Source organism: Pseudonaja textilis, chromosome 1 (genome assembly GCF_049901715.1).
Source record: "Pseudonaja textilis isolate UNSWEBS1 chromosome 1, rPseTex1.2, whole genome shotgun sequence".
In the NCBI taxonomy this organism is placed as follows: Eukaryota; Metazoa; Chordata; class Lepidosauria; order Squamata; family Elapidae; genus Pseudonaja; species Pseudonaja textilis.
Genome location: NC_141990.1, coordinates 22,732,015 through 22,758,529, shown reverse-complemented (window position 1 = coordinate 22,758,529; position 26,515 = coordinate 22,732,015). Strand labels below are relative to the sequence as shown.

Genomic DNA, 26,515 nt, shown 5'->3' with positions numbered 1-26,515 from the left:
TTCGGTTTTGAAAGATTAATTGGTACTTTAGTCACTGGCAGCACTTCAAGAAAGATACAGGTGTGTCCTTATCAGACTTCTTCCGAAGGACTTTGGCAGACTTCCATGGGACTATTTATAGCTGGTTGAGACTCATTATGGGCTGTGAATGACGATAATTCACAGCCATTGAACTAAAATAAAAGGGTTTTGGATTTAATGTGTGTTTGTTGGTGTCTCAGGAAGCTTTGGTCAAAACAAGTGCATCCATCTTTGCTCTTGTTGATCTCTTGGTCGTTTTTGATACCATTGACTATAGTATCCATTTGGGCCAACTGCAGGAGCTGGGACTGGACGGTGCTATCTTAGGCTGGTTCAGCTCTTTTCTTCAAGGCAAGTCTCGATCAGTGTTTATAGGGAGTGAGAGGTCCAGTCCATGGCCTCTCCTTTATGGTATGCTGCAGGGCTTGGTGCTGCCTTCACCCTTTTTATATATCTACATGAAATTGTTGGGTGGAATCATCCAACATCATGGGATGAGGTATCATTCATATGCAAATGATAACAACTTTATGTCTCCTTCCCTGATGAGTCAGGGAATGCTGAAGCTACCCTCTTGTGGTGCTTGGACCCCTGGTAAGATGGAGTGGCTGTGGGTTCAAGAGGCTTTGGGATCTGGAAGTTTATTATCCTTAGTTTTGAAAGGGCTTGCACGACCCCAGACAGACCTGGTGTGCAGTCTGGGTGTTCTAGACTCATGACTCCTGCTAAAAGAGCAGGTGGCAGTCGTGGTGAGAAGAGCCCTTGTGCCCTTCATGTGTGTGTCAAATGTGCCCTTTCCTGGATCATGAACCCTACACCCAGTCAGCCATGCTATCTCCCAGGTGGATTCCTGCAATATGCTCTACATGGAACTACGCTTGAAGAGCATTTGGAAGCTACAACTGGTACAGAGCACAGCAGTGCAGACAGTTCTGGAGGCCCCTTGAGTGGCACATAATTTAGGGATATACTCTAGAGACAAGCAAGATGGTTTTTGAGTATTATACTGCTATAATGCAGTATGTGAGCTCTAATGCTTCCAGGTCCAATTCAAGATGTTGGTTTAAAGGCCCTTGTGGCCTGGATCTAGGGTATCTGGGGAACCATTTCATCCTGATGGAATTATCCCACCCCTCTCCTTCCAATGGAAATGGCTTATTTTGGATCCCATTGGACAAAAGGTTTTGGCTGGCAGGGTCCAGGAAAAGAGTCTTTCCTGTTGTCGCCAGCATTGTCTGGAAAAGTCTTTTGATGGAAATGAGGTCCAGCTCCATATTGCTAGCCTTCCAGAAGAGTCTAAAAACTTTTCTCTGCACTTGGCCTAGGGCCCCAACATGGGCCTTCTATGTTGGAGTAGCTTACCAGGTATATGTCTATGGAGATTCTCAGTCATCCAGGTCATGGTTGTCCAAAAGGTGCTTTTTCAAGAAGGCAACTGGACTTTTTGGTTTTTCTTTGAAGATGTTTTGCTTCTCATCCAAGAAGCTTCTTCAAGTAGCTAAATGGTGTGGAATGGAAAGGAGTATAAATCCTTCAATTTCCCCACCATCCAGTCAGAGCTGAAGAAGTTTCTTGGATGTGGAGTGAAATGTCTTCAAAGGAAAACCAGAAAGACCAGTTTGCCTCTTGGTAAAGCACCTTTGGGACTTACCAGGTAGAGAAAATCTCCACCTCCAGGCTGCCCATAATCTTGGTGTTTAGCTTTTCTATTCAATCTTTTCTATTTAATTTTATCAATTTTTAAAATATTTTATTATATTCTGAGCCATCCACTATATCAATGAGATGGGCAGCAGGGAAATTAAACAAACAAATAAATAAAATATTTGGTGGAAAATATAAGCAAGCAGGTTCTCTAAAATGGTATTGGAAACTCTGTAACAGTATGAATTGTAATGTGAATGGAACACATAAACTAGTTTTTAAACTACTTTAAAAAGTTCTGGTGGGATATTATAACTGCATCCTGCACTGCAAAGTTTGCATTCTATGTGTGGCTAGATTAGATTACCCTTAATATATTTTTGACTATATTATTTATATAATTTAATTATACAGTCAAACTCCTGCACACAGAAAATGATTGCATTAGAAATGGTTCTACCCTGCCTTTTTCTTTTCCAATGTGTGGTAATACCTTTGAGTGGACAACTTCAATTTTGTGAGTCCCACAGCTACTGCTGTAAGTGGTAATATGTAGATATGATCCAAGTTCCTAAAGGTTTATTGTTCCGAACTATAGCAGTATAATACTCAAAAAACCATCTTGCTTGTCTCTAGAGAGCATATCCCCAAATTATATTGGTGTTGGCAAAAGCTAAAATAGATTTACTGTGTTTGAAAATAACAACCAAGATCAATAGAAGATTGATTGTGTTTAGTAAGAATTGAAAGAGAACAGACTTTAACCAAAGAATGCCTTCAGAGATTGGCTTAAATCCGTGTAAACCTTTACATTCATTTCCTGAGTATTTGGAGATGTAATCCTGTACCTTCTTCAGAATTCTTGAAGATGTATGTAATCCCTCACCTTTTGGATTCTATTTTTTTTTCCTTCAGAAAGATTATAGGTCATGTTGTCTCACTTCCAGCCACCTTTCACCCTAGTAATTCTATGAATTGTACTGTGCTTTTGAATCTGGTTTTGTAATAAAAATAAAATTAGTCAGCCTAGTAGGGGAATTTAGAGGAATAGAAAAACTTTGGAATGGCTTTTAGTATGGCTGGCAATGGTATCTTTCTGGGTTGATTTTGGGACTTTGACTTTGATCCTTTCTCAAAGAAAGGATTCAGAAATTGATTATGCTGGAGTGGGGGAGAGAGGTTTGACCTAGGAAGGACTTCAGGATTGCCTCAAGATTCGTCGTTAGCCTTCCTTTCTTTATCCTTCCCTCACTGCAGTTGTATTAAAACTATTAGGGCAAATAACCTAGTTAATTGATCTAAGTTCTCGTTAATATCATTGGCTAAGGTCAGGAGGAGGTTGTGTCCAGAGATGGGGTTGGGTTGGATGAAGACAAACATTACAAATTGAGGATTAATTTAGTTATTAGTTGCATGACATTTATTTATCAAATTTAGAAACTGCCCATTTCCCTCACAGAGGGACTCTGGGTGATGTACAAATAAAATGTTAAAAACACAAAAACAATATAAAAAATAAAATAGAGACAAGTCTGGTAAAACTCAACATTAAAAATTAATTAAAAGATGAGAGGAGAGCCTTCATGACCGCACATGCTCTTCTATGACCCCCAAGCAGATGGCAAGAGCCAGGCCTTCAGATATTTTTGAAAGACCAAGAGAGTCAGACCTGTGTCACCTCTGGAGGGAGAATGTTCCAAAGAATGGGGGCAATGATAGAGAAGGCTCCCTTCCTGGACCACACCAGTCGAAATTCTTTAACTGACAAGGTCTGCAACATTTCGAGGTGAGATGGGTGGCAAACAAATCTAATACACACATACTGTGTACACACACACACACACACACACATGTTCTGTCTCGTCTTTCTTCTTTCCCAAAATATGAAAGAGTACAAACTCACACCAACACAGGCAGGCAAGCTGGCTCGGACTTCACAGAGTTAATTCTTTGGAACTGATAATATTCTTGGCATTCCCACATGCCCTGCCTGCCAAGTCCGAACTGATAAAGTTTTACTCACAGAAAATCACAAGGCAGTCCACAAAAATAGTCATTCATGAAGAAAATCTGAAGTAAGGTTAAACTTTGTCCCATACAAAGTTTCAGGAGAAAACACACCCAATTTTATCCCCTGTGGGGTGTGGCTCAATGACTCAGCTCACTCTCTGACCCTCCCATGCCTCCTACGTTGCTGCTCACGTTTCTCCCTACGATGCTGCTTAGGATCGAGTCAACACTCTTTCTCTTTACTCCCTGTCAGGGGCTGCTCCGATATGCCTTCCTCCTGATTAATCTCAGGCTGTTCCTCTCGGTTGTCTGATGGAACCTGAGGCATTGTCAGGGAGGAAAGTCCTGGGGAGGAAGTCATTGCCAGAGAGGAAGGTCCTGGGGAGTAAGGCATTCCCAGTTCCTCCTCCTCATCTTCCAGGTCCTCTTCCTCTGACAGCATAGGCTCGGGAATCGGGGCCACAACACACACACATATATATATATATATATACATATATATTCCCTGCCTACTGGGTAGGTCACATTGATGTTGTGATGGGATGAAGATGGTTCCATAGGTAATCTGGGCCCATGCCATTTAGCACTTTAAAGAGATAATAACTAACACTTTGAATTTGACCCGGAAACAAACCAGCCTCTAATGCAGTTCACATAGCAACAGTACATATTTTGCTTGGTCACCCAACCTCAGAAAATTAGAATATTACATGTAATCAGTAAAACAAGGATTGTACATAGAACACTATTGGACCTCTGAAAAGTATAAGCATGCGTATGTATTCAGTACTTGGTTTGGGCCCCTTTTGCAGCAATTACTGTCTTAATGCGGCCTGGTATGGAAGCTATCAGCCTGTGGCACTGCTGAGGTGTTATGGAAGACCAGGATGCTTCAATAGCGGCCTTCAGCTCTTCTGCATTGTTCGGTCTCATGTCTCTCATCTTTCTCTTGGTGATGCCCCATAGGTTCTCTATAGGATTCATGTCAGACGAGTGCTGGCCAATCAAGCACAGTAATCCCACGGTCATTGAACCAGGTTTTGGTGCTTTTGGCAGTATGGGCAGGTGCCAAGTCCTGCTGGAAAATGAAGTCAGCATCCCCATAAAGCTCGTCTGTGGAAGGAAGCATGAAGTGCTCCAGAAGTCTCCTGGTAGACGGCTGTGTTGACCCTGGACTTAATGAAGCACAGTGGACCAACACCAGCAGATGACATGGCTCCCTAAATCAACACAGACTGTGGAAACTTCACACTGGACTTCATGCATCTCGTGCCTCTCCATTCTTCCTCCAGACTCTGGGTCCTTGGTTTCCAAATGAGATGTAAAAGTTGTTCTCACCAGAAAAGAGGACTGTGGACCACTGAGCAACAGAACAGGTCTGTTTTTCTTTAGCCCAGGTAAGATGCTTCTGACATTGTTTGTTGTTCAGGAGCGGCTTGACAAGAGGAATACGACATTTGAAGCCCATGTCCAGGATCCGTCTGTGTGTGGTGGCTCTTGATGCACTGACTCCAGTCTCAGTCCACTCCTTGTGAAAGTCCCCAACACTTTTGAATGGCCTTTTCCTGACAATCCTCTCCAGGCTGCGGTCATCCCTGCTACTTGTGCACCTTTTTCTTCCACACTTTTCCCTTCTACATAACTTTCTATTAATGTGCTTTGATACAGCACTTTGGGAACGTCCAACTTCTTTTGCAATTATCTTTTGAGGCTTTCCCTCCTTATGGAGAGTGTCAAGGATGCTTTTCTGCACAACTGTCAGGTCACCAGTCTTTCCCATGATTGTGATTCCTACTGAACCAGACTGAGAGACCATTTAAAGGCTCAGGAACCCTTCGCAGGTGTTATGGCTTAATTAGCTGATTAGAGTGGGATACTTTGAGCCTAGAATATTGAACCTTTTCAGAATATTCTAATTTTCTGAGATTGTGGATTTGGGTTTTTCATGAGCTGTAAGCCATAATCATCTCAATTATGACACATCACAGCTTGAGTTATCTTGCTTTGCATGTAATGAGTCTATCTCATATATTAGGTTCACTTTTTAAGTTGCATTACTGAAATGAATGAACTTTTGCACGATATTCTAATTTTTTGAGTTTCCCCTGTATAACCTCAGGCATATGGTACTTATGATTGTTCTGTCTGAAGGTATTTGGTAGCTGGTTGATCTGACAGCTGCATTTCTGTTTGGAACAATTACACATGCCCTGGTACATCCATACTGTAGACTCTTTTAATGTGCTGACTGGCTGAATTTGCACAGCACAAAGTGGAGTTAGGTAGTTTGCAATTTAGCATGTTGCAGGAGCTCAGCTGTTGCCTTAACAGTTACAGTAAGTTAACTGAAGATATTACTTTATACCATAATGTGTTTTTGTTTTGTTTAGGCCTAGAATGTTATATGAACATAACAATTGCTCTTGAGTTTATAGTTTAATATATTGTGTGACTCAGGACACTGCATGGGATAGAAGTTTTGAGAAGCAGGAACCTGGAGCTCCACCCAGAAGAAAATAGATTGTACACGTTTTTAATGGCTACTGAAGAGATATGTGCGGGGGTGGGGGGGAGGGAAAGGTAAGAAAAAAGAGTTCCACAGATACAACCTTTCTCTGGTTGCTCACCTAGAAATTCTTTGGAGCAAATTTTTTTGTCCGGCTCTTTGAAAAAACTATATGCTGGTTCACAGGGCTTTAGAATGAAGTGGAGAATAAAGTTGGGTTTTTGTGTCTAGATATTTTGCGTAGGGTGTCTATTAGGATTCTAGGAAAATAACTGTTAAGGCATGTTTTCAAACCATCAGTCATGTGGTGATGACTTGCACTTTTCCTTGTGCAATGTATTTCCGTTGTGGGTAGAGCATCCCTCTTAGTCAATCCTCTCTTTTTAAGTTCACTAAAATTATCTGCATGTGGACTCTTGATGCAATTATATAGCAAAATATTCGAGAGTTGAAGAAGCTTCTTGGATGAGAAGAGAAATATCTTCAAAAAACCAAACCCAGAAAGTCCAGTTGCTTCTTGAAAAAGCACCTTTTGGACAACCATGACCAGGATGACTGAGAATCTCCATAGGCATTTAATTGAGCAAAACCCTTGGTTCAAGAGGCTGTTCTCCCATGCTAAGAATTCAGCAAATGTTCTTTGCCCATGGAAGAGTTTTCATTCTCACCTGTTGGTTATATTTTGCCATTTTCACTGTTAAAAGATTGAACACATCTCTGCACAAAGGACACACCACATCTGTTTGTTGGAAGGAAAAGAAACAGGCTCTTTTGTGCTTTCCTTCTATTCAGCATGGTCAGCCAACTTAATATTGTATTTGCTAACCTACTCTTACACCAGGGTACTCTTAGCCTAAAGGTCACTAGATATCTCCAAGTTAATTGCTAATTTCACTGCACTGGCCATCAGTATCAGATATCCAGCTGTCAAACAGCTTTGGGAAATACAGTATCATTTTATTTGTCTACAGCTGTCAGTAATAAGTCTATAATACGCTTTATTGTTTTCCTATATTTTGCTTTGGTTTTTAATTGTAAAAATAAATTAATCAGTAATCAGTCAATGAGAGGTAAATTTCTTATGTCAAAGGAGGACATAAGGTATGGAGAAGTTGAAAGGTATGTAGTTCAACAAGGCACCTGTAGTTGCATTCCAGAAGAATGTACGATATTGTGTAATCATGCTCTTCTTAGTACCATCCTGTCTCATTGTGTTTATAGCCAAATAGTATAAAGTTATCTGTCATGATGATGCCATTTATGGTGTTCTTCTGTAATATTGTGGTAGAGTTTTTGCAATATGCTGCATAGCCCTTCAAGGATAAGATTTGCTCAAGTGTCAGAACTCTGAAATGTGTTGGTAAAAAAACTAGGAGCCAACACAATTGTTATAACAGCCTTTAAAAAAAATCTTTTATTATTCAGGCAAGCAGCTGCTTTCTTCTGAGTATCTGATAAAAGAGGTCATAATTTTGTGAAATCTCATTCTGAGAGGTTTTTCAAAGCCTATTGCCTCTTCATGGCAGTTATGGTTGCGTGCCACAAAAGTAGTTGGAAGAAGGTATTTGGGAAGGTTATTAACAATTTTTCCATAGATTATTTTCAGTTGTTCTAGGCAATTTTAAATGGAGCTTGACCTCTTCAATATCAATGCAAATGTCATGTTTTCTTGAAGTTCTCAAAAGTGCATGGTGCTATAGTCATATTGGTTGTCTGAATCTTTTTAAAATTTGGTCTTATTAAAAGGCAGAGGACAGGCTAGAATGAAAGTTAAGTTCTCTTCTCCATTTTGTTGCTATGTTGGTATGCTAGCATAGGAAGTTTAGTACCTGGACTTTTAAACAAAGCTTGTCAGTAAAATTAATCCTTCTGACTTTTGTTGAATGTTCTGTACTGGAAGAAAAACCGTTTGGCCTGTACCACTCCTTCTCCATGATTCCAAAGTTATTGTTGGGTCATTGAAAGGAATTTCTGCATCTGGATGTTGACTTGTGTTTGCGTGCAGTTGGTTATTTGTGGAGCAGATCCAATTGAGATGATAGAGACATCATTATGCTTAGTTACCTGTGATTGTTTTGAGCAATGAGTCCTGAGGAAGCACACAGGCTTCTCTATACCTTGTCCCGCATGGTGTGGACTGGATCTCTGTCTCTTCTGGTTAATAAAAGCATCCAAGAAGGTAATAGGGGCTGGGTATTTGAAGTGGTAATACATCCTTAGTGGAGAAGCATTTCTTGATAGCTTTGAAAGAGGCACTGATGTGTTCCTTTCTCAAGAGGCCAACTCTTGGTCCAGCAATTGCAGATGACTACCCTGTGTTTAATCTTCTCTTTTAAAAAAAGCTGGTAGCTACAGAGACTTCTGGAAGAAATTGATTATTTGATCCTTGTCAGTAAGGATTCAGGTCTAAGTAGAGTACCAAAACCACATTGATCTTCTGGCTCGATAGCCTCTAGCAAGACTGGAATAGGAAGAGTCTAAATGTCTAGCTCTTGCTTGATTTGTTAGCAGTCTTGGGTACCATCCACTATGGTATCCTTTTAGAGCAGCTGCAAATTTTAGGAGAGAAGCCATAATGCTTTGGTGGCTTTCTTCCTTGGGTTGCCAGTTCTAGACAGTTGAAAGAGATGTTGAACTTATGACTACTGAACTGCATGGTTCAGTCCTTTCCCTCATCTCTTTAATAACTACATGAAGCCATTGGATGAAGCCACAGGTCAGCATAGTTTGGGGTATTATCAATATACATACTGTATGTTATTCAGTTCTGTTTCTCCAGTTCTGGCAAGATAGGTAATATGGGGAAATTCTCAGTTGTAGAGGCTGTCAGGATCTGGAGGAGTGAAAATAGACAGACGTAAGCTGAGTTCATCAAGCTGTGGATATATAAACCTTCTGACTCCAGTAAGGTAGTATATTTACTGCTAGATACATTCCTTCAGGTGGAACTTGCTTACAAATTAGGGATTCACTGGATTCACACCTTCAGCAGGTGAAACCATGGCCAGTATAACCTTTGTAGAATTGTACTGTGTATCTTGTACACCAATTTTAACTTGGTAATATGTATTGTCATTGCTTTAATATTTCTAAGCTATATGCTGCATGCTGCTTGGAGCCATTTTGGAGAACAACCCTACAGAAATACTAATAACGAATATAAATAAATTCCAGTTCTCTGGGTAGAGTTTCCTTTCCTTCAACAATGGTACACAAGATTCTTCAGTAATTAACTTTTCCTGACCTGTGGCCTTAATAGGATCTTGCTTGTATTATAATGGTGGAAAATATAATTTGCACCTTTGTGGCTCTGAGTGATACAGGTAATTTATCATAGTGGTGCTATTATTAAGTCAATTTAGTCATTGAATCTAAAAATTGGCATTTTTTTCTACGTGCATTGTCAAGTGCTCCTCCCTAGCATAGAATGTTTTTTTTTTTAAATTAGCAGGCCAGTGTGATTTCCATTAGGCTATGGTAGCTGTGGCAATCCATGTATTGATGCTAGATGTAGAATATATGTTGAGAAGTAGAGTTTCCCAAGGGAGAATGCTAGAAATGTAAAGAAACAACAGCCACCTGATTACATAGCACATGAGAAGCATAAAACAGTATTTCCATTAATATTTGGATAGAGTGGGAGGACCTATTGAGTTTAAACTCAAGAAGGTATAAGATGCAGACAACAGCTTTAACTGTCAAAAGTCAGTTTAAAGTGGCTTTAGCCCTAGTGTGTAAGATCCTTTACTAGCCTTCCTTTGTTGAGTGTTTGTAAATCTTCAGCCTAATTCAAACCTGCCATTATGAACTTTGTTTGCTGTGTCCTTTTTCATCATTTTCAAGATGGAATTTTGGGAGGCACGTGATATTGGGATCCATTCCATAAAACATTTCATGTCCTGAGTGTTTTATCTTATAATGGTTTATCCAATAGCTGAAATTTGGAACTTGAATCATTCATTTCTTAGTAGACAGGACTGTCAAAGCATTGATCCTCTGACATCTGTCACAGAAAATTGTTCTATTTGGGGCTAATAATATCTATTTTCCTTAAATCCTTATCATAGGAGAAATGATGAAGATCTTTAATGACTTCATGATCAATTCCAAATTTGTCAAGAAAATTGTCCTGAAAATATAGCTGTTAGATACTAATCTCTTGTGCACAATGGAAAACATCTCAGTTAATCTTTCCCTAGCATTGACTAGACCTGTATAGCCATTATATATTGGGAACAAAGTTCTTTTATCACTGTTGCACTAAGAAGGTGACTATTTATGCTGTAATGACATCACAATGTTTGAGGAAATTTAACTCAAAGTTTTGTTCATTTTTCATTTGAGTAGCTGAAGTTTCTGAGGCAATACAGAAAACAAGTTTCTTTGAAATTTCTGACCAAATTGTTGACATTACAATATACTGGTAAATGTTCACTTAAGTTTAAAATATTCATAAGTAGCATTTGTCTGTGGTGCCATGACAGCAAATACTACAACTTGGTGTTTGCAATGTGTGAAAAAAACCCTTATTGGAATCACAGATTATATGTTACTAAACATCAACGCTCTGAAATTTAAATAATTTCTTTTCAACATTAATTCACTACTCATGTGTTAAAAGTTTCAGGATGTCTCAAGAGGCATCATTTCACATTCTCCTCAAGGAATATCTTACTTTTTCTTCTTCACACATAGAAAGCTGGAAATTAAAAAAGAAGAAAATTTTCCATTTACCTCTAACTCTGTTTCAATGGATGTTAATCAGGCTTGAATATAGTATATTCTGGGTTGATCTCAGATCCTCTTCTGTGTGTTGATGAGACACCAGGCTTCCTTGAATACAGCTCTGAGTTTCTGCTGTTAGTTTTATGGGGAAGAACTGGGCAGTTGAGTAAGGTCCTTGATTTCTGGTGACTTTATGAACATATCCATGTAGTTTTGTTGGCAGCAGTACAAAAATGGCTTTTATCTATTATTGAGACATATTTTAAAATTCTCCAGTCTAGACTTACATCTCTACTATTCCTTGGAGGTCTCCCACTTGAGCATTAATTAATCCCGACTTTACATAACTTTCATGTTCAAGCCAGTTAAATGCTGCCATCATTTGTTGAGGACCTTTAGTGAAGCAAAATTATAGCACAGATTCCAGCTTGAGAATCTTTCCCTTGTGTGAATCCATAGAAATGTTTCAGTATAAGTTTTTTTTCAGCCAGTGCAATGGAAAACTAGTACAGTTTAGCTGAGAGTTGAGACATTTGTAGAGCCTAACTTCAGTGGCAATGAAAAGGATACTGTCCAACTGCTATTTATATTTTTATTCTGCTTTTCCTCCCAAAAGAGTCAAGAATGGTATGCAAAGAAAGCAAAACAAGACAATTTACAAACAATAAAATAGTTATTAAAGAAGAAAAGCAATTAAAACAAATTTTCCTCTTGTAACAATTGTTATCACAACCTATGACACTGAAAGTCAGATACAGATAATCAGAGTTGGAAGGGACCTTGTAGGTCATCTAGTCCAACCCCCCCGCCCAACTGGGAGACCCTACACCATTTCTGACAAATGGCAGTCCAATCTCTTCTTGAAAGTGTCCAAGTGATGGCGCTCCCACAGCTTCCGAGGGCAAGCTGTTCCATTGGTTGATTGTTCTCACTGTCAGAAAGTTTCTCCTTGTTTCCAGGTTAAATCTCTCCTTGTTCAGTTTCCATCCATTATTCCTTGTCTGGCCTACAGGAGCTTTAGAAAATAGCTTGACCCCTTCCTCCCTGTGGCAGCCCCTCAAATATTTGAAGACTTCTATCATGTCTCCCCTGGTCTTTCTCTTTACTAGACTAGCCAAGCCCAGTTCCTGCAGCCATTCGTTGTATGTTTTAGCCTCCAGTCCCCTGATCATCCTGGTTGCTCTTCTCTGTACTTTTTATAGTCTCAACGTCTTTTTTATAATGTGGTGACCAAAACTGGATGCAGTACTCTAGGTGTGGTCTTACTAAGGCTTTATAGAGTGCTATTAGTACTTCTCTTGATCTTGACTGTATCCCTCTGTTAATACAATTTAGGATTGCATTAGCTTTTTGGGCGGCTGCTGCACACTGCTGGCTCATATTTAGCTGGTTGTCCATTAAGACTCCAAGATCCCTCTCACAGTTACTGCTATTGAGCCTGGTTTCGCCCAGTCTATATGTGTACTTTTGGTTTTTCTTGCCTAAGTGTAGGACTTTACTTTTCTCTATATTGAATTCCATTTTATTAGATATGGCCCAGTGTTCTAGTCTATCAAGATCCATCTGGATCTTGAGCTTATCTTCTTGGGTGTTAGCTATTCCTGCCAGCTTAGTATCACCTGCAAATTTGGTAAGTTCCCCTTCTATTCCCTCATCTAAGTCGTTAATGAAGATATTGAAGAGTACTGGGCCTAAGACGGAACCTTGTGGCACCCCACTGCTTATTTCCCTCCATGTAGACTTAGACCCATTAAGGACTACTCGTTGAGTACGGTTTGCCAGCCGGTTGCAAGTCTATCTAGCGGTTGGGCTATCTATTCCACTTTTTTCTAGCTTACTAAGAAGTAGGTTGTGGTCTACTTTGTCGAATGCCTTATTGAAATCTAAATATATTATGTCCAGAGTATTTTGCTAATTTAGTCACTGTGTTGAAGAATGAAATAAGATTGGTTTGGCATGATCTTTTTTTAACAAACCCATGCTGACTGCTAGTTATTCCTTTACTTGTTTCTAGATGTTGGCAGATCTGTTTTTTAATTATCTTTTCCAGTATCTTCCTGGGTATTGATGTTAGGCTGATTGGTCTATAGTTTCCTGGGTCTGTTCTTTTTCTTTTTTTGAAGATGGGAACCACATCAGCTCTTTTCCAATCCTCTTGTAGTTCCCCGGTGCTCCAGGATTTTTGAAAGATATGGTGCAGTGGTTCTGAAATGACCTCTGCCAGCTCCTTTAAAACTCTGGGATGTAATCCATCAGGCCTGGTGATTTGTTTTCATCAAGATCAGACAGGTGTTCTCTTACTATTTTTTTGCTTATTTTAACTTTTATTTCTGGTCTGTCTTTTACAGTTATGTTTTTGGTGGGTTGAGCTATAGTTTCTTTTTGCGTGAAGACAGAGGCAAAGACTGAGTTAAGCAGTTCTCCTCCATGCTGCATCGAGAGCCCAGGATGGGTTGACTCCTTCCTATGACATCATAGCTGAGTCTGTACTAAGATATAAAAGCCAGCCCTCGGAAGAGACCCCAGCTTTTGTTTGACTCAGCTCCTTTCAGTCAGTAGCTGTGTCTCTGAAAGCTTCTGTTGGATAACACTCACCAGCGATCTTCAGTGCAGTTTTTCCTCGTTTCAAGCAAGGTTGGGAGCAGCGTTGCCAGAGCGCTGTTCAGGCAAGTTGGGCAGCTTCTGTAGACCTCCCCCATGCCTGCGGTTTGAGCGGTTGTAAAAAGCGATCGACAAACCGATAACAGCTTCAGCCAGCTGAGGTTCTGTAGATAGCACTCACCAGCGATCTTCAGTACCTTTTTTCCTCGCTTCATCAGCTCCCAGGATCTGAGCAGCTGCTCTTCCAGGAGAGCAGGGCTGTCTCTCTCTCCTGCAGCGTTGGGAGCAGCCTTGCCAGAGTGCTGTTCAGGCAAGTTGGGCAGCGTCTGTAGACCTCCCCCACGCCTGCGGTTTGAGTGGTCATAAAAAGCATCAGCAAACTGATACAGCGTCAGCCAGCTGATCGTGTGGCCAGAGGTTGCCCTTTCCTTTGCTGACTTCACTCGGGGCTCTTTATAGCCTAAGGAGAAATTCTTCGATCTCAGAGCCTGTTTCCCATAGTCAGTGGCCATCTTGGATTGAAGCCTTCCACCATGAGATGAGCGGCCATTTTGTAAGCCCGGGGGCCAATTTATACCCTAAGGGGCTTAATACAAATAATTACAAACAGTTTCTTTCCAACGTAAGAGCCTTTATTCTTCAAATGGAGCAAGATAAGGGTCAGGCAGGGTTGCCCCCCCCCCCCAGTGGAACAGTCTCTTAAGCCAATAAGAGAAAAAGTTGTAGGCAACGCACCCAATCAGTCCAGAGGGAGGTGGCTGCTAAAATCAGAGCTAAGGCTCTAGCCCCTAAGAAGGCAACTCAGGCTGAGTTGAGGGCAGGAAAGTGCAGACATGCAGCCCTAGAGAGGCAGTTCAGCAGAACTATTCAACAGAAGGGAGTGCAACTACAGCATGTTTCAGGTGATACCCGTGGGCCCCAGCCAAGCCCTCCCAGGGGAGGAGAAGTTATTTATGAGCCTGTCTCCTGAGGCTTTTGCAGTACAATGATCTTCAGGATCTAAGCAGATCTGGGCCTTATTTCCAACAGGCCTCTGGACCCTATGCTCCTTCCCCTCCCTCCAGGCCTCAAACCTCTTCTCAATCTAGGCTTGAAGCCACCTTCACTCCCTCAGCAGTGGGCCTTCGGCCTTCTGTCCCTACCTTTGAGCATAGACCAGGGGATATCCAAGATGTTGTCTCTTTGGCCATTAGGCAGGGACTGGCTGAAGGCTTCAAGCAAATCTATAAGTTGCCTCATCACCCTGATTTATACAGGCCCCAGGACCTCAGGGTCCATTCTTCTCTACCAGAATGGGAGGAGGTTGATAAGGAGGGAAGGGCTTCACCATCTGAACACAGTTACTCCTCTCGTTCAGAACGTGAAGAGGGCGAGACCTTTGACCAAAATCTTTCAGAGGAAGAGGACTCTCGCTCAGAGCAGACATCCTCTGCATTGGTCTTCAATCCTTCTCTCTTCAGGCCATTACTCAGCATGGCCTTGGTCACTGCCAAGCTGTCGCCAGAGGAAGTGGCTCCCGAGCCACAAGGAATTCCCTCTAGCCAGGGAGACTCATTCTTCTCCAAGCCTGTTGTTGTAGTTCGAAAGGAAGGAGAGGCTTAGACCAGGGCATGCAATTAACAAGTTTATTGAAGGAACAGTGGTTGTCGCGTCTGCCAGCCAACGGGCAGACTAGCTTGCGAACAACGGCTGGCTTGGCTTGACAGCCGGCTTTATATAGCCGGCTGTCAAACGGCGCCAGCCAATAGGAACGGTTGTTGAACCTGCTTAAAGAGCAGACCGGTTGGAGCCCCAACCGGTTCCCAAGACATAACACCCCTTCCCCTAGATGGGAACACATATAGTCTTTGAGATACGCCGGTGGTCTGTGTTGGCGACCCGAGCGACGTAACTCAGGAGAGTCATTGGGCGAAGACAAGTTCGCGGACCCCTGGTCAGGGTCGTAGGGGGCGAACAGGGCTCGGTGCAGGAACTGGAGCCAGGGAAAAGTCTCTGCCTTCGCTGGGGATAAACGGTGGTGCTCCCGGCTGGCAGTCCCGGTCTACTGCCTGCTCCCTCTGCTCCGTTGGTGAAGGGTGGTCACTCTGGGGATCACTAGCTGGACCTTGGAGTGGCGCCCGTGGCTCCTCTGGTGGAGACGGGTCTGGGCCGGTCAGGCTGCTCCGTCGTCTCCGCAGCTGGTCCAGGTGTCTTCGCCACACACGACCGTCTTCAAGTTGGACCCGATAAGATCTCGGACCTGTGACAGCCACGACTTTCCGGCCACCCACAGTGGGTCCCCGCGTAGTTCCTAGCAAACACTAGGTCCTGAACTGCGAAATTCCTGGCCAGACTGTCAGACCCCAAAGGGGTGTCTGGACAGTAGTGGGAGTGCAGCCTGTCTAAGGTAGTCCTCAGGCGTCTCCCCATCAGCAGCTCAGCCGGGATTTGTTCGTAACTGTGCACGGTGTGGTATGCTGGCTTAGGAGGAATTGAGACAGTTTAGAATGCCAATCCACTTGGCCGAACCTGGCTAACGCCTCCTTGGCTGATCTGACTGCCCGTTCAGCCAACCCGTTGCTGGCGGGGTGGAAGGGGGCCGTGAGGACGTGTCTGATGCCTAGATTGGTGACATACCTACTAAATTCGTTCGAGGTGAACTGGGGGCCATTATCGGAGACCAGTGTGTCAGGGAGTCCGTGAGTTACGAAAAGGTGAGTCAGGGCTTTAACAACTGCCTGTGTGGTGGTCGTGGGAAGTAAGGCCACTTCTATCCATTTTGAATAGGCGTCCACGACCACCAAGAAGGTCTTGCCGTGCATTGGCCCGGCCAGGTCGATGTGAAGCCATGACCACGGGGCATTGGCACTTTCCCACTTTGTGGGTGTGGCGGTTGGCGGGGCTGCCCTAGATTCCTGACAGGGTCGACACGAGCTTACCCACTTGGCGATCTGATCGTCCATCCCGGGCCACCAGACTTAACTTTGAGCTAACGCCTTCATCCGCACGATTCCTGGATGGCCCTCGTGCAGCATCTTCAGGACGGGTATGCGAAGGGTGGTTGGTATGACCACTCTGGTACCCCACAATAGGCATCCCTGCAACTTAGAGAGCTCTAGCTGGCGAGTTTTAAATGGGGCGAAATCAACTGAATAGTTAGTTTCCGGCCACCCCCTCCCTACCCAGTCCAGAACCTGGGCGATTGTTCTGTCCTTCTTGGAATGTGATGCTATGTCGTCTGCAGTCACCGGCAGCTTGAGTTCGTTTACATCAAAAATGGCATGCACAGGAGCTGGGTCCTCGACTGGGGCTGGCAAGGGGCAGCGGCTGAGGGCATCAGCGTGGTTTAGATTTTTACCGGGACGATAGACCAGTTTGTACGAGTAAGCCGCCAGGAATAAGGTCCATCTGGTCATTCTAGGCGACAATATCTGTGGGGTTTGCTTTTCCCCTGATAACAATCCTAAAAGCGGCTTGTGATCAGTAATAAGTTCGAATTGGTGTCCGAATAGAAATTCGTGGAATTTTTTGACTGCTGCTACTGCAGCCAAGGCCTCCTTATCAACCTGGCTGTAATTACGCTCAGTCGCTGACAGGGTTCTTGAAAAGAAGGCAATTGGTGCCTCGGAGCCATTGGGGAGCCTGTGACTTAAGACAGCTCCTATCCCAAAAGGGGATGCGTCTGCGGCTAGGACCAAAGGAAGGCGTTGGTCAAATTGTATTAAGACAGCCTCAGAGGTGAGTAGAGATTTGACTGCCACAAATGCTTGGTTTTCTTTGGGTCCCCAGTGCCATGGTGTGTTTCTGTCTAAGAGTCTGTGCAATGGCTCAGCAACTGATGCCTTGTGTGGGAGAAATGAAGCGTAGAAGTTCAATAACCCCAGGAAGGCTTGTAACTCGGTTTTGTTGGTAGGCGTGGGCGCCTCGTGGATTGCCTTGACTTTCGATTCCACCGGGTGGATGCCTGAGGCGTCTAGCCTGTAGCCTAGAAAGTCCACCTGTCTAGTGGCGATGGTACACTTCTCCCGTTTTAGTTTGAGGCCATGCTGCCTGAACTTCTCTAATACTGCCCTGACTCTCTGGATGAGTTGGGGTCTGTCCCTGGCTGTGACTAAGATGTCATCGAAATATGGCACTACGCCGGGGAGACCTTGGAGGATTCGCTCCATCAGTGATTGGAAAATACCTGGGGCTACACTTACGCCAAACTGGAGACGCTTACATCTGAATGCCCCTCTGTGTGTAACTATGGTCTGTAAGTCAGCTGTTTGGTTATCCACGGGGAACTGTTGGTATGCCTGTGACATGTCCAGTTTGGCGAAAATGGTGCCAGGTTCGAATGTGTGTAACAGGTGCTGAATTACTGGGACTGGATATGCGCTAACCTGTAGATAACGGTTGATTGACGTCTTGTAGTCAGCACAAATTCTTAGATTACCGTCTTTTTTTAGCGGGGTGACTATTGGGGTCTCCCACTTAGCGAAATCTGTGGGTTCTATCACCCCTTGTTTTAGTAGTTTGTCTAGTTCCGCGTCCAATTTGGGGCGGATGGCGAAAGGTACTCTACGTGGTTTTAAGCGAACGGGGACTGCCTGTGGGTCTACTGAGAAGGAGATGGGAGTGCCCTTATAGCAGCCTAACTCACTACTAAAAACGTCAGCGTAGTCTGTAAATAAGGAGTCAACATCAGAAGTTGAGACAGCATGGACTCCTTTTATACTAAGGCCGAGAGAAGGGAACCAATCCAACCCCAAAAGACTAGGGAGGGCACCATTAACAACCACTAAAGGAAGGAGAGGCTTAGACCAGGGCATGCAATTAACAAGTTTATTGAAGGAACAGTGGTTGTCGCGTCTGCCAGCCAACGGGCAGACTAGCTTGCGAACAATGGCTGGCTTGGCTTGACAGCCGGCTTTATATAGCCGGCTGTCAAACGGTGCCAGCCAATAGGAACGGTTGTTGAACCTGCTTAAAGAGCGGACCCGGTTGGAGCCCCAACCGGTTCCCAAGACATAACACCTGTAGTGCATGCAGGGGTTTTGCCTTCTCCACTTTGTTCCTGGACATGGTCAAGGAACAGTGCGCTTCCCCTTCGGCAAGTCCTCACCCATCTTCTCTGGATAAGTGTTTCTACAACATCAGTACAGCTCTGGACAATTCCCTGGCAGTGCCTTCTGTTGACATTCCGGTTCTGGCCTCGTTCCCATTTTCTGGCACTCTCACGTGGGCATCCATATGGTGGCTGCACCAACTCCAGATTAGATTGCCTACATCTGACCTTCGGTCTCACCAAGGCCTTAATAAGATTATCGCAGCGGCAGAATTCACTGCAGATGCCACTCTCAATTCCGCCAAATTTGCATCTAGGGCCATGGCATCTTCAGTAGCAGCAAGAAGACTGTTATGGCTCAGAAATTGGCAGGCGGAGTCACGCTGAAAATGGAAGCTGGTTTCAGTTCCATTCGTGGGCGATAAGCTTTTTGGTGATGCTCTGGAACCTTATCCCATCGATACCAGAGATAAACGTAAAATTCTCTCCTCCTCTGGGAAGAGAGCCGACTATCACCCAGCTCCTTATACTGGTAAACAGCCCTTTCGGGAGGGTGGGGGTCATTCCTGCCATCGCTCTAAGTAATCCCTTGTTCTCCCCACCCATTGGAGGTCGCCTAGCCTTCTTTGCCTCCAAATGGGAGGTGTCAATGGCGGATGCCTGCATGGTCAGAACTATTAGGTCAGGATTACAATTGGACTTCCTAATGCACCCCCCTAAAAAAAAAAAAAAGATCTGTCCTGTCTCTCGGGACATTTCAAGGCAAGACCTCATGAATCAGGCCATTCAACTCCTTCTTGAAATCCGAGCTATTCAAACCTGTTCCCCCCTCTCAATGGGGATGTGGGCTTTATTCTCGCCTTTCATCATTCCCAAAGCCTCGGGGGGGGGGTAGCGAACCATTCTGAATCTAAAATTTCTCAACGAATTTGTAAAATACAGGTTATTTAAAATGCAGACTCTGCATTCTATTTTAAAGAGCATTCGGGAGGGCGATCTCCTCTCTTCCACGGATCTCATGGAGGCTTACCTCCACATCCCCATTTGGCCTCATCATCACCAGTTTTTCCATTTCTGTTATCAGAATACCCATTACCAGTATCGAGCACTTCCCTTCTGCCTCTCATCGGCTTCAAGGGTCTTCACGAAGGTTCTGGCAGCATTGATGGCATCTCTGCTTTCTGTTCCAGTGAGGATCCAGTGCTACTTGGACAACATTTTGATTCTGTCCTCCTTCATCCATGCAGCCCATCGGGATCTGCAAATTACCCTGTCATATCTCCAGAGCCACGGATTTTTCCACTCCTGTCCATTCTAATGGTTCCTGCTTCCCTACCAATGAGCAGGAACCAGCCATTCATCCATCAAGGTCCCGCTCCCGTCACAAATCCGGAGATCTCTCAATTGGTGGTGTTCCCTGTTAATCTGGAAAGGACTCCTTTTCAGGTTCCCAGACAGGCTAGTGATAACCACCGATGCCAGCCTCCTGGGTTGGGGTTCCCATATGCACGGCCAGAGAGCTCAGGACCGTGATCCAGGTCAGAGCAGGCCCTTCCCATAAATTGGCTAGAGCTCAGAGCCATTTTCTAGCTCTCAAGCATTTCAGGCACTCAGTGACCGGCTCTCATGTTCTTGTCCTTATGGACAACATGGCCGCCATGGCTCATGTCAACCGGCAGGGGGGGGACGAGGTCAAGAGCCCTCATGGGAGAGGCTCTATGGTTGGGGTTATGGGCAGAGCAACACCTGTTGTCGATCTCGGCGGACCACTTCTCCGGGATCAACAACTCCCAGGCTGACTGGCTCAGCAGGAACCTAGTCGACCAGGCAGATGGTCTATTCCTCCTTCTCTATTCAGGGACCTTTCCCTCAGATTCAGAACACCGGAGGTGGATCTTCTCCACTCCTCAAATTGCCCAGGTCACCAGATTCTTCACCAGGTTTCCTTGCCAGGAAGCGGAGGGGACCAATGCTCTATGCCTTTCCCCCACTCCCATCATTCTGGCAGTAATTCGGAAGATGTTGCAAGAACGAGTGGAACTCCTCCTCCTGGCACCCTATTGGCCAAGGACGCCCTGGTTTGTGGACCTGGTCAACCTGGTGGCTTCTCCTTGGAGGATCCCAGCCCATCTAATCTCCCTTCATCAGGGGATTCTGCTCCACCCGGAGCCCCAGTGGCTCAAGCTGACCATGTGGCACTTGAGCGGCAGCGGCTAGAGGTGGCTGATTTTCCTGAAAGGGTCATCATCACTATCCTGGCATCTCGCGAACCTCCCACAAGGCGCATCTATGATGCCACCTGGAAGGCCCTTCCCGATGGTGCCTTAGGGAGGGTCTCTCTCTCCCACTTTAGCCCAGTTGGCAGAGGTTCTTAGATTCCTTCAGCATGATCTGGAGAAAGGTTTGGCCCCCAACACCTTTACACAGGCAGGTTGAGGCCCTCTCCTCGGTTCTTTCATGGGATTCACTTCCTTCCTTATCCCATCACCCTTCAGTCAGGAGGTTTTCGAAAGGGGCTTCCAATCTGCACCCTCCGGTGGTTTACAGGTATCCTTCCTGGGATCTTCATGTGGTCCTTTATGCCCTTACGAAGCCCCCTTTTGAACCCCTTAGAACATTGTCTCTCTGTTTCCTGACTCTGAGGGTAGTGTTCCATGTTTCCATCACTTCAGCCAGGCGGGTATCCGAGCTCGCTGCTCTTTCCATCAGACAGGACCTTTGTTCCTTTCACAATGATAGGGTTGTCCTCAGTCTGGACCCCTCATTTATTCCAAGGGTTAACACCTGTTTCACAGGTCCTAGTACATTATGTTGCCTGGCTTCTGCCCCCTCCTGCACCATGACTTAGAGCAGCAGTGGCACTTGCTAGACGTAGGTAGGGCTCTTAGAATATACATTAAGCACACTTCCTCCTTCAGGAAGTCTGAAGCCATTTTGTTTCCTTTTCCCTTCTCACTTGGGGCACAAGGCCTCTTCTCCTACTATTAGCAGGTGGGTCAGATCTTGCATTGAGCAGACCTACAAAGCTGCGGCCCTTCCAGTTCCTCGAGGTCTAATGGCACACTGTACCAGAAACGCGGCCACTTCGGCTGCCTGGGCGACCCAAGCACCCTTGGAGGAGATCTGTCGTGCGGCCACGTGGACATCTCTGTTTCCTTTCATCAGATACTACCGTCTGGATGTCTTTGCCTCGGCAACTACAGCTTTCAGCAGACGGGTGCTTCAACAGTTGGTGTGATGAGCCGGACGAAGACTCACCTGTGGACATACAAGCTTTGGTATGTCCCATCCTGGGCTCTTAATGCAGCATGGAGGAGAATGGGCGTTGGTAGAAGTTACCCTGAACACTCTTTCTATCTATGCTGCGAGAGAGCCCAGCCCCTCCCTTGATTCGTCCGGAGAGGGAAGTCATATTTCTATATTCATTTGTGCTTTCAGAGACACCTTTCAGTCTGTAAAGTATCTTCGCTAAAGCTGTGGTCTCTTCTGGGGGCTGGCTTTTATATCTTAGTACAGACTCAGCTATGACATCATAGGAAGGAGTCAACCCATCCTGGGCTCTCTCGCAACATAGATAGAAAGGGTGTTCAGGGTAACTTCTACCAACACCCATTCTGCTTTCTCTCTGTTGCCTGTTACTTCCTTGCCATCTTCTCTTTTTAATGGACCGACTGTTTCCTTGATTTTTTTCTTGTTATCTGTAGGTGAAATTTCATGAATGAGTTCATGGATGCTACAATTTATGAGAAACATATGATTCCAAGATGCTGCAAAGGTTTGTAATACATGCAAATACACAAACACATGCACACACACACACACACACACACACACACACACACACACACACATATATATGTTGCCAAACATCCAAAATTTGATCACATGACTAGGGCTACTGAAACTTGTGTGGCTACTGTATAAGGAAATGCATTGTTAGGCCTCAAAAACTGAGAAGAATACAGTAATTCTTCTAAGCAGATTTCTTTATAGTTCCTCAACTATAGACAAAATCTTGCCAAAGCAAACTACTCTCATAAAACATACAATCTGGGAACTTTTAAGGAGGTGCAGTCTTCACCCTCTTTCTCTCACATAAACTATTTAAACTGAATTGTCTCTTGGCCTTTTGGAATGCCCTCCCTCCCTCCCTCCTGGGAATCCAGACTACATTCCATCACAAGTCCTGAGTGTGTGTAACTTGTTATAATATCTTGGACAGTTGGAATCAAATTAAGTTGCAGTATACTCTAAGGCAGGGTTGACAAACTCGATTTCATTGAGGGCTGTATCGGGGTTGTGTTTGACCTCAGAGGGCCGGGGCAGGGGATGGACATGGTGGGCGTGGCTGGGGTGGGTGTTTGACAGGCTCAAGATGCATTTTCTTTCTTTCCATGGTTCTTTACTATAACTATTTTCCTATCTCTTCTACCAGATATTATGGGCAAACATTTATTACTTATTCTTCATACTCCACTAAACTTTTTATTTCTAAATTTATACCCCATTGTTTAATAGTAAATTGCTTTTCCAAGCAGGAAAGCTATTTATACTATTGTATTTTTATTATTCATCTAATAATAAAAATACAAAAGCATAAATAACATGATAATACAAGATCTAACAGCAGAGGTAAATTTCCAGGATAGTAAATAGAAATGGCTGTCAATGATAGATTGTTGATTAAATGGACCTACAGTATGTAAAATCTGGCATTAAACTAGTATTAACATAGGATACTGCTTATTTTCTATCCAGATCAGGCACTTTCTTGAGACCACATAATTATAATCCAGTCCAATCCAGTCCTCCTGTAGCACTCTGCCGGCTGAAAATGTGCTGTGCAAAGTGCTTCTGGAGGCTAGAGAGGCCAAAAAGCACACCGGGGGGGGGGAGGGGGGGGCTGGCCATTTTGGCTGGCAGAGGCACTGCGGGCCTGTCCTTTGATATTTCCAGGCCGATCCTGTGGGCCGGATTTAAAAATCCCATGGGCCAGATCTGGCCTGTGGGCCTTGAGTTTGACACCCCTGCTCTAAGGAAATCTAGAGAAATCTAAGGCAATTTCACAAAACTGGGATCTATTCAGATATATAAATTTAAACTACTGTAATTCCTAAAAGTACCAATACTAAGTTGAGAATTGAGAGTTTAAGTTTACATATCTGGAGTCACACCTGTATATTGGAGAATACACAGTTGGGGAGATACGATTGGGGAAGGTTGGTTATAGGAATGAAATGGGGTGGAAGCTGGTTTGTCCTTGGAGGAAGAATTGACTCCACTCTCTTAAGCCTTGTTTGACCTAACAGTAGGGAACAAGTTCTTTCTTTTCCTGTATGTAACTATTTTTAACATTTTATTTTTATTTGTAAAAATGGTATTATTATATAAATGTTCTTATTTGAATCAAAGGTGTTTTTGAAAAGGCAACTGGTCTTTCTTAGTTTTTTCCTTGAAAATGTTTCACTTCTCATCCAAGAAGCTTCTTCAGATCTATTCAGAGTGTTTATCCCAAAGCACATAACTCAATGTCTATGGAGATTCTCAATCATCCAGGTCATGGTTGCCCCAAAAGTGCTCTTCATAAGGCAACTGGACTTCTTGGATGAGAACTGAAACCTTTTCAAGGAAAAAAACCAAGAAAGCCTAGTTGCCTTTTGAAAAACACTTTTGGGAGAACCATGACCTGAATGATTGAAAATCTCCATAGACATTCTTATTTTGAAATTTCATGATAAAAATCAAGAAAGATTGTCCAGTTTGTCCCACATTCTTCATGTTTTTTTCTACAATTATCATAATGTATAATGTGTCACAATAACTTAGTCATTTTATAACTTAGCCAAAGGATTTTTTTTAAAGAAAAAAGCAACTTCATTTGCTTCAGTAATTTACTCATTTAAGTATTTGGCCATTGTTTCAGTCAAATGACCTGTTTTGGGCAAATGTATTTTATTTCTCCTTTTTTTTTTGCATGATTGAAAAAAATGAGAGTTTTTCTGATAAAAGAAGACAGTTTGCGTTAACACAGACCTTCTTTCCTTTACAGCAATTTTATAGATTTGGATAACAAATGAACAGTTATAGGATGCTGACTAATGAAACTGATTTTGTCAGCAATAGAGAGATCATTTTACTGTTGTAATAAGATGTAGTTTCAGTCCACTATGAAGTAAATGTGCCAGTATACATTATCTCCTTTTCTGCATTCAGAGAATAAAACACTTCAGAAATTCAAATGACTTGGGGAAATTTACTCCAATGTACATTTCCCTTTGCGGCCGAGGCTCTGTTCTGCTGGGTTGACAGGCTGCTATTTCCTTGAATACAAAGGGGTACATTATAAATAACTTCAAAGCACTTAAACCAAGAGTGGAGTGTCATGGTAAGTTCCTGGGGGAGCAATAGAGAAGAACCTGAGTTTTATCAGAAACTGAGTTGTGAATTAAAGTGCAACCAAAAGATATTTTAATTCTTAAACTATAAAGGCTATCCCAGAGGAAAACAAAAAAACAGCAGGCATAAGACTACATAGTGGGCCAGTTTCTGCGATCAATACTACATATATTTCTATCTCCAAACCTGCGAATAAATGGATGAAGAACTGATTTATTAAGTTTATTAAGTTAAGTTGAGTCGCAGAAGTTTGGATGATTCTGAAATCTTAGGTGCCTATCTTCTGCTCTTAGCAAGTCCAGATCAGGGTGTGGAATAGTACCAGTTGAACCATCATTTAACCTTAAAATGAAAACATGGAATGTGGACTTTGTGTCAGAAATCCACCTTTCTAATACCAGGATTATATGCTACCAATCTTTAAAATTCTGTTAAGATAGCTTTCTCAAGACAGACATAGTTGTAGCATATGCATGCCTTGGCAAGTATCCCCAAAATGACTTTTTGAATAGTTTGTGTGGAGGCAGCTACCCAATTAATTGGCAAAGCAATCTAATTAATTAGCTTAATATAGACAGTGGCATCCATTGCCAGTATGTAGGCAAATTCTGTAAAATGTATTTAAACTTTATTTCCATCAGAGTGGGGAACAGAGAAGCACTGAGCTGATGGATGCATAGAAAAGGTGTACACTTTTTTTGTTGTTTCTATTTTGGAATAGCTTAGTTTAAAAAAAAAAGCTTTTGTCCTCTTTCTTCTCTCATCATACAGTTGCATCTGGTTATTAAGAAAGGAAATGTGGATGAAGTTGGTTGAACTGCTGCTCTTTTGTAATCACCACAAAGAGATTCATTAGATGATGAAAAGATTTAAAACTTTTTAAAAAAGAAACCATTTTGCTCAATTTTGCCCTTTTCCCCATGTACTTTTTGTTGTTGTTTTTCCCAGGATCCTGGCGGAACAGAGAAAAGGGCTGGATCTGAACAAGGAGGTCAGAAGCAAAGCACATCCTGGGCTGGATTCCTAGATTGAAGCTGGCCTTGTAAAAAAACAATGGGAAGGTAGACAGGAAGCAAGGGAGAAAGGGAGTAGGAAACAGGGCTAAAAACCAAGAATCATCCACCTTTAAAGTCATAAAGACATGGCAACAAATCAGTTAAACTTTGGGAAAACTGGATGAAAGAGGGTGCAATTATACGGATTATATATATCAATACTGTATTCTTTCATAATTATTCAAAAAAATTATTCAAGAAATAAAGCATCCCTTGCCACAGCTGAAATGGTCAGTCCTATATACTCTCTCTTGTGTAAGCATATCCCGTGCATCAGAAGGCAGCTCTTCAACAGGCATTCCTGCCAGGCTTCATGTAGTTTTGTGTATTGTTTAGCTAGAAAAGAGCAGGCTATAGATATAATTTAATATGAAAACCTTTTTCTCTTCCACCTCTACCTCCCCCCCACACACTTGATCTATAAAAACCTTAGTATATAAAAACTGAACTTTGTTTTTGAGTGAAACCTCATAGGAACATGCTTTTTTTTATGCTAAAAGGTGCAATATTAGAAAAATGCCCTCTTTA

The 26,515-nt window shown here is 43.2% G+C and overlaps 1 protein-coding gene across 2 annotated transcripts in view; it reads left to right on the top strand.

The window, feature by feature from the left end:
* The window catches only part of PITPNM3 (PITPNM family member 3), a 141,813-nt gene that overhangs the window by 25,391 nt on the left and 89,907 nt on the right, over positions 1–26,515 (top strand). The window contains exon 1 of one of the 2 annotated variants that reach the window (XM_087928463.1): positions 22,245–22,311. The exons of the other annotated variant lie outside the window; for it this stretch is intronic. Within the exon in view, the coding sequence (XP_087784589.1) occupies positions 22,251–22,311 (61 nt within the window). The 5' untranslated portion in view covers positions 22,245–22,250. Of the gene's footprint in view, positions 1–22,244; positions 22,312–26,515 lie in introns of those variants that run through there. 2 annotated transcript variants of the gene reach the window in all.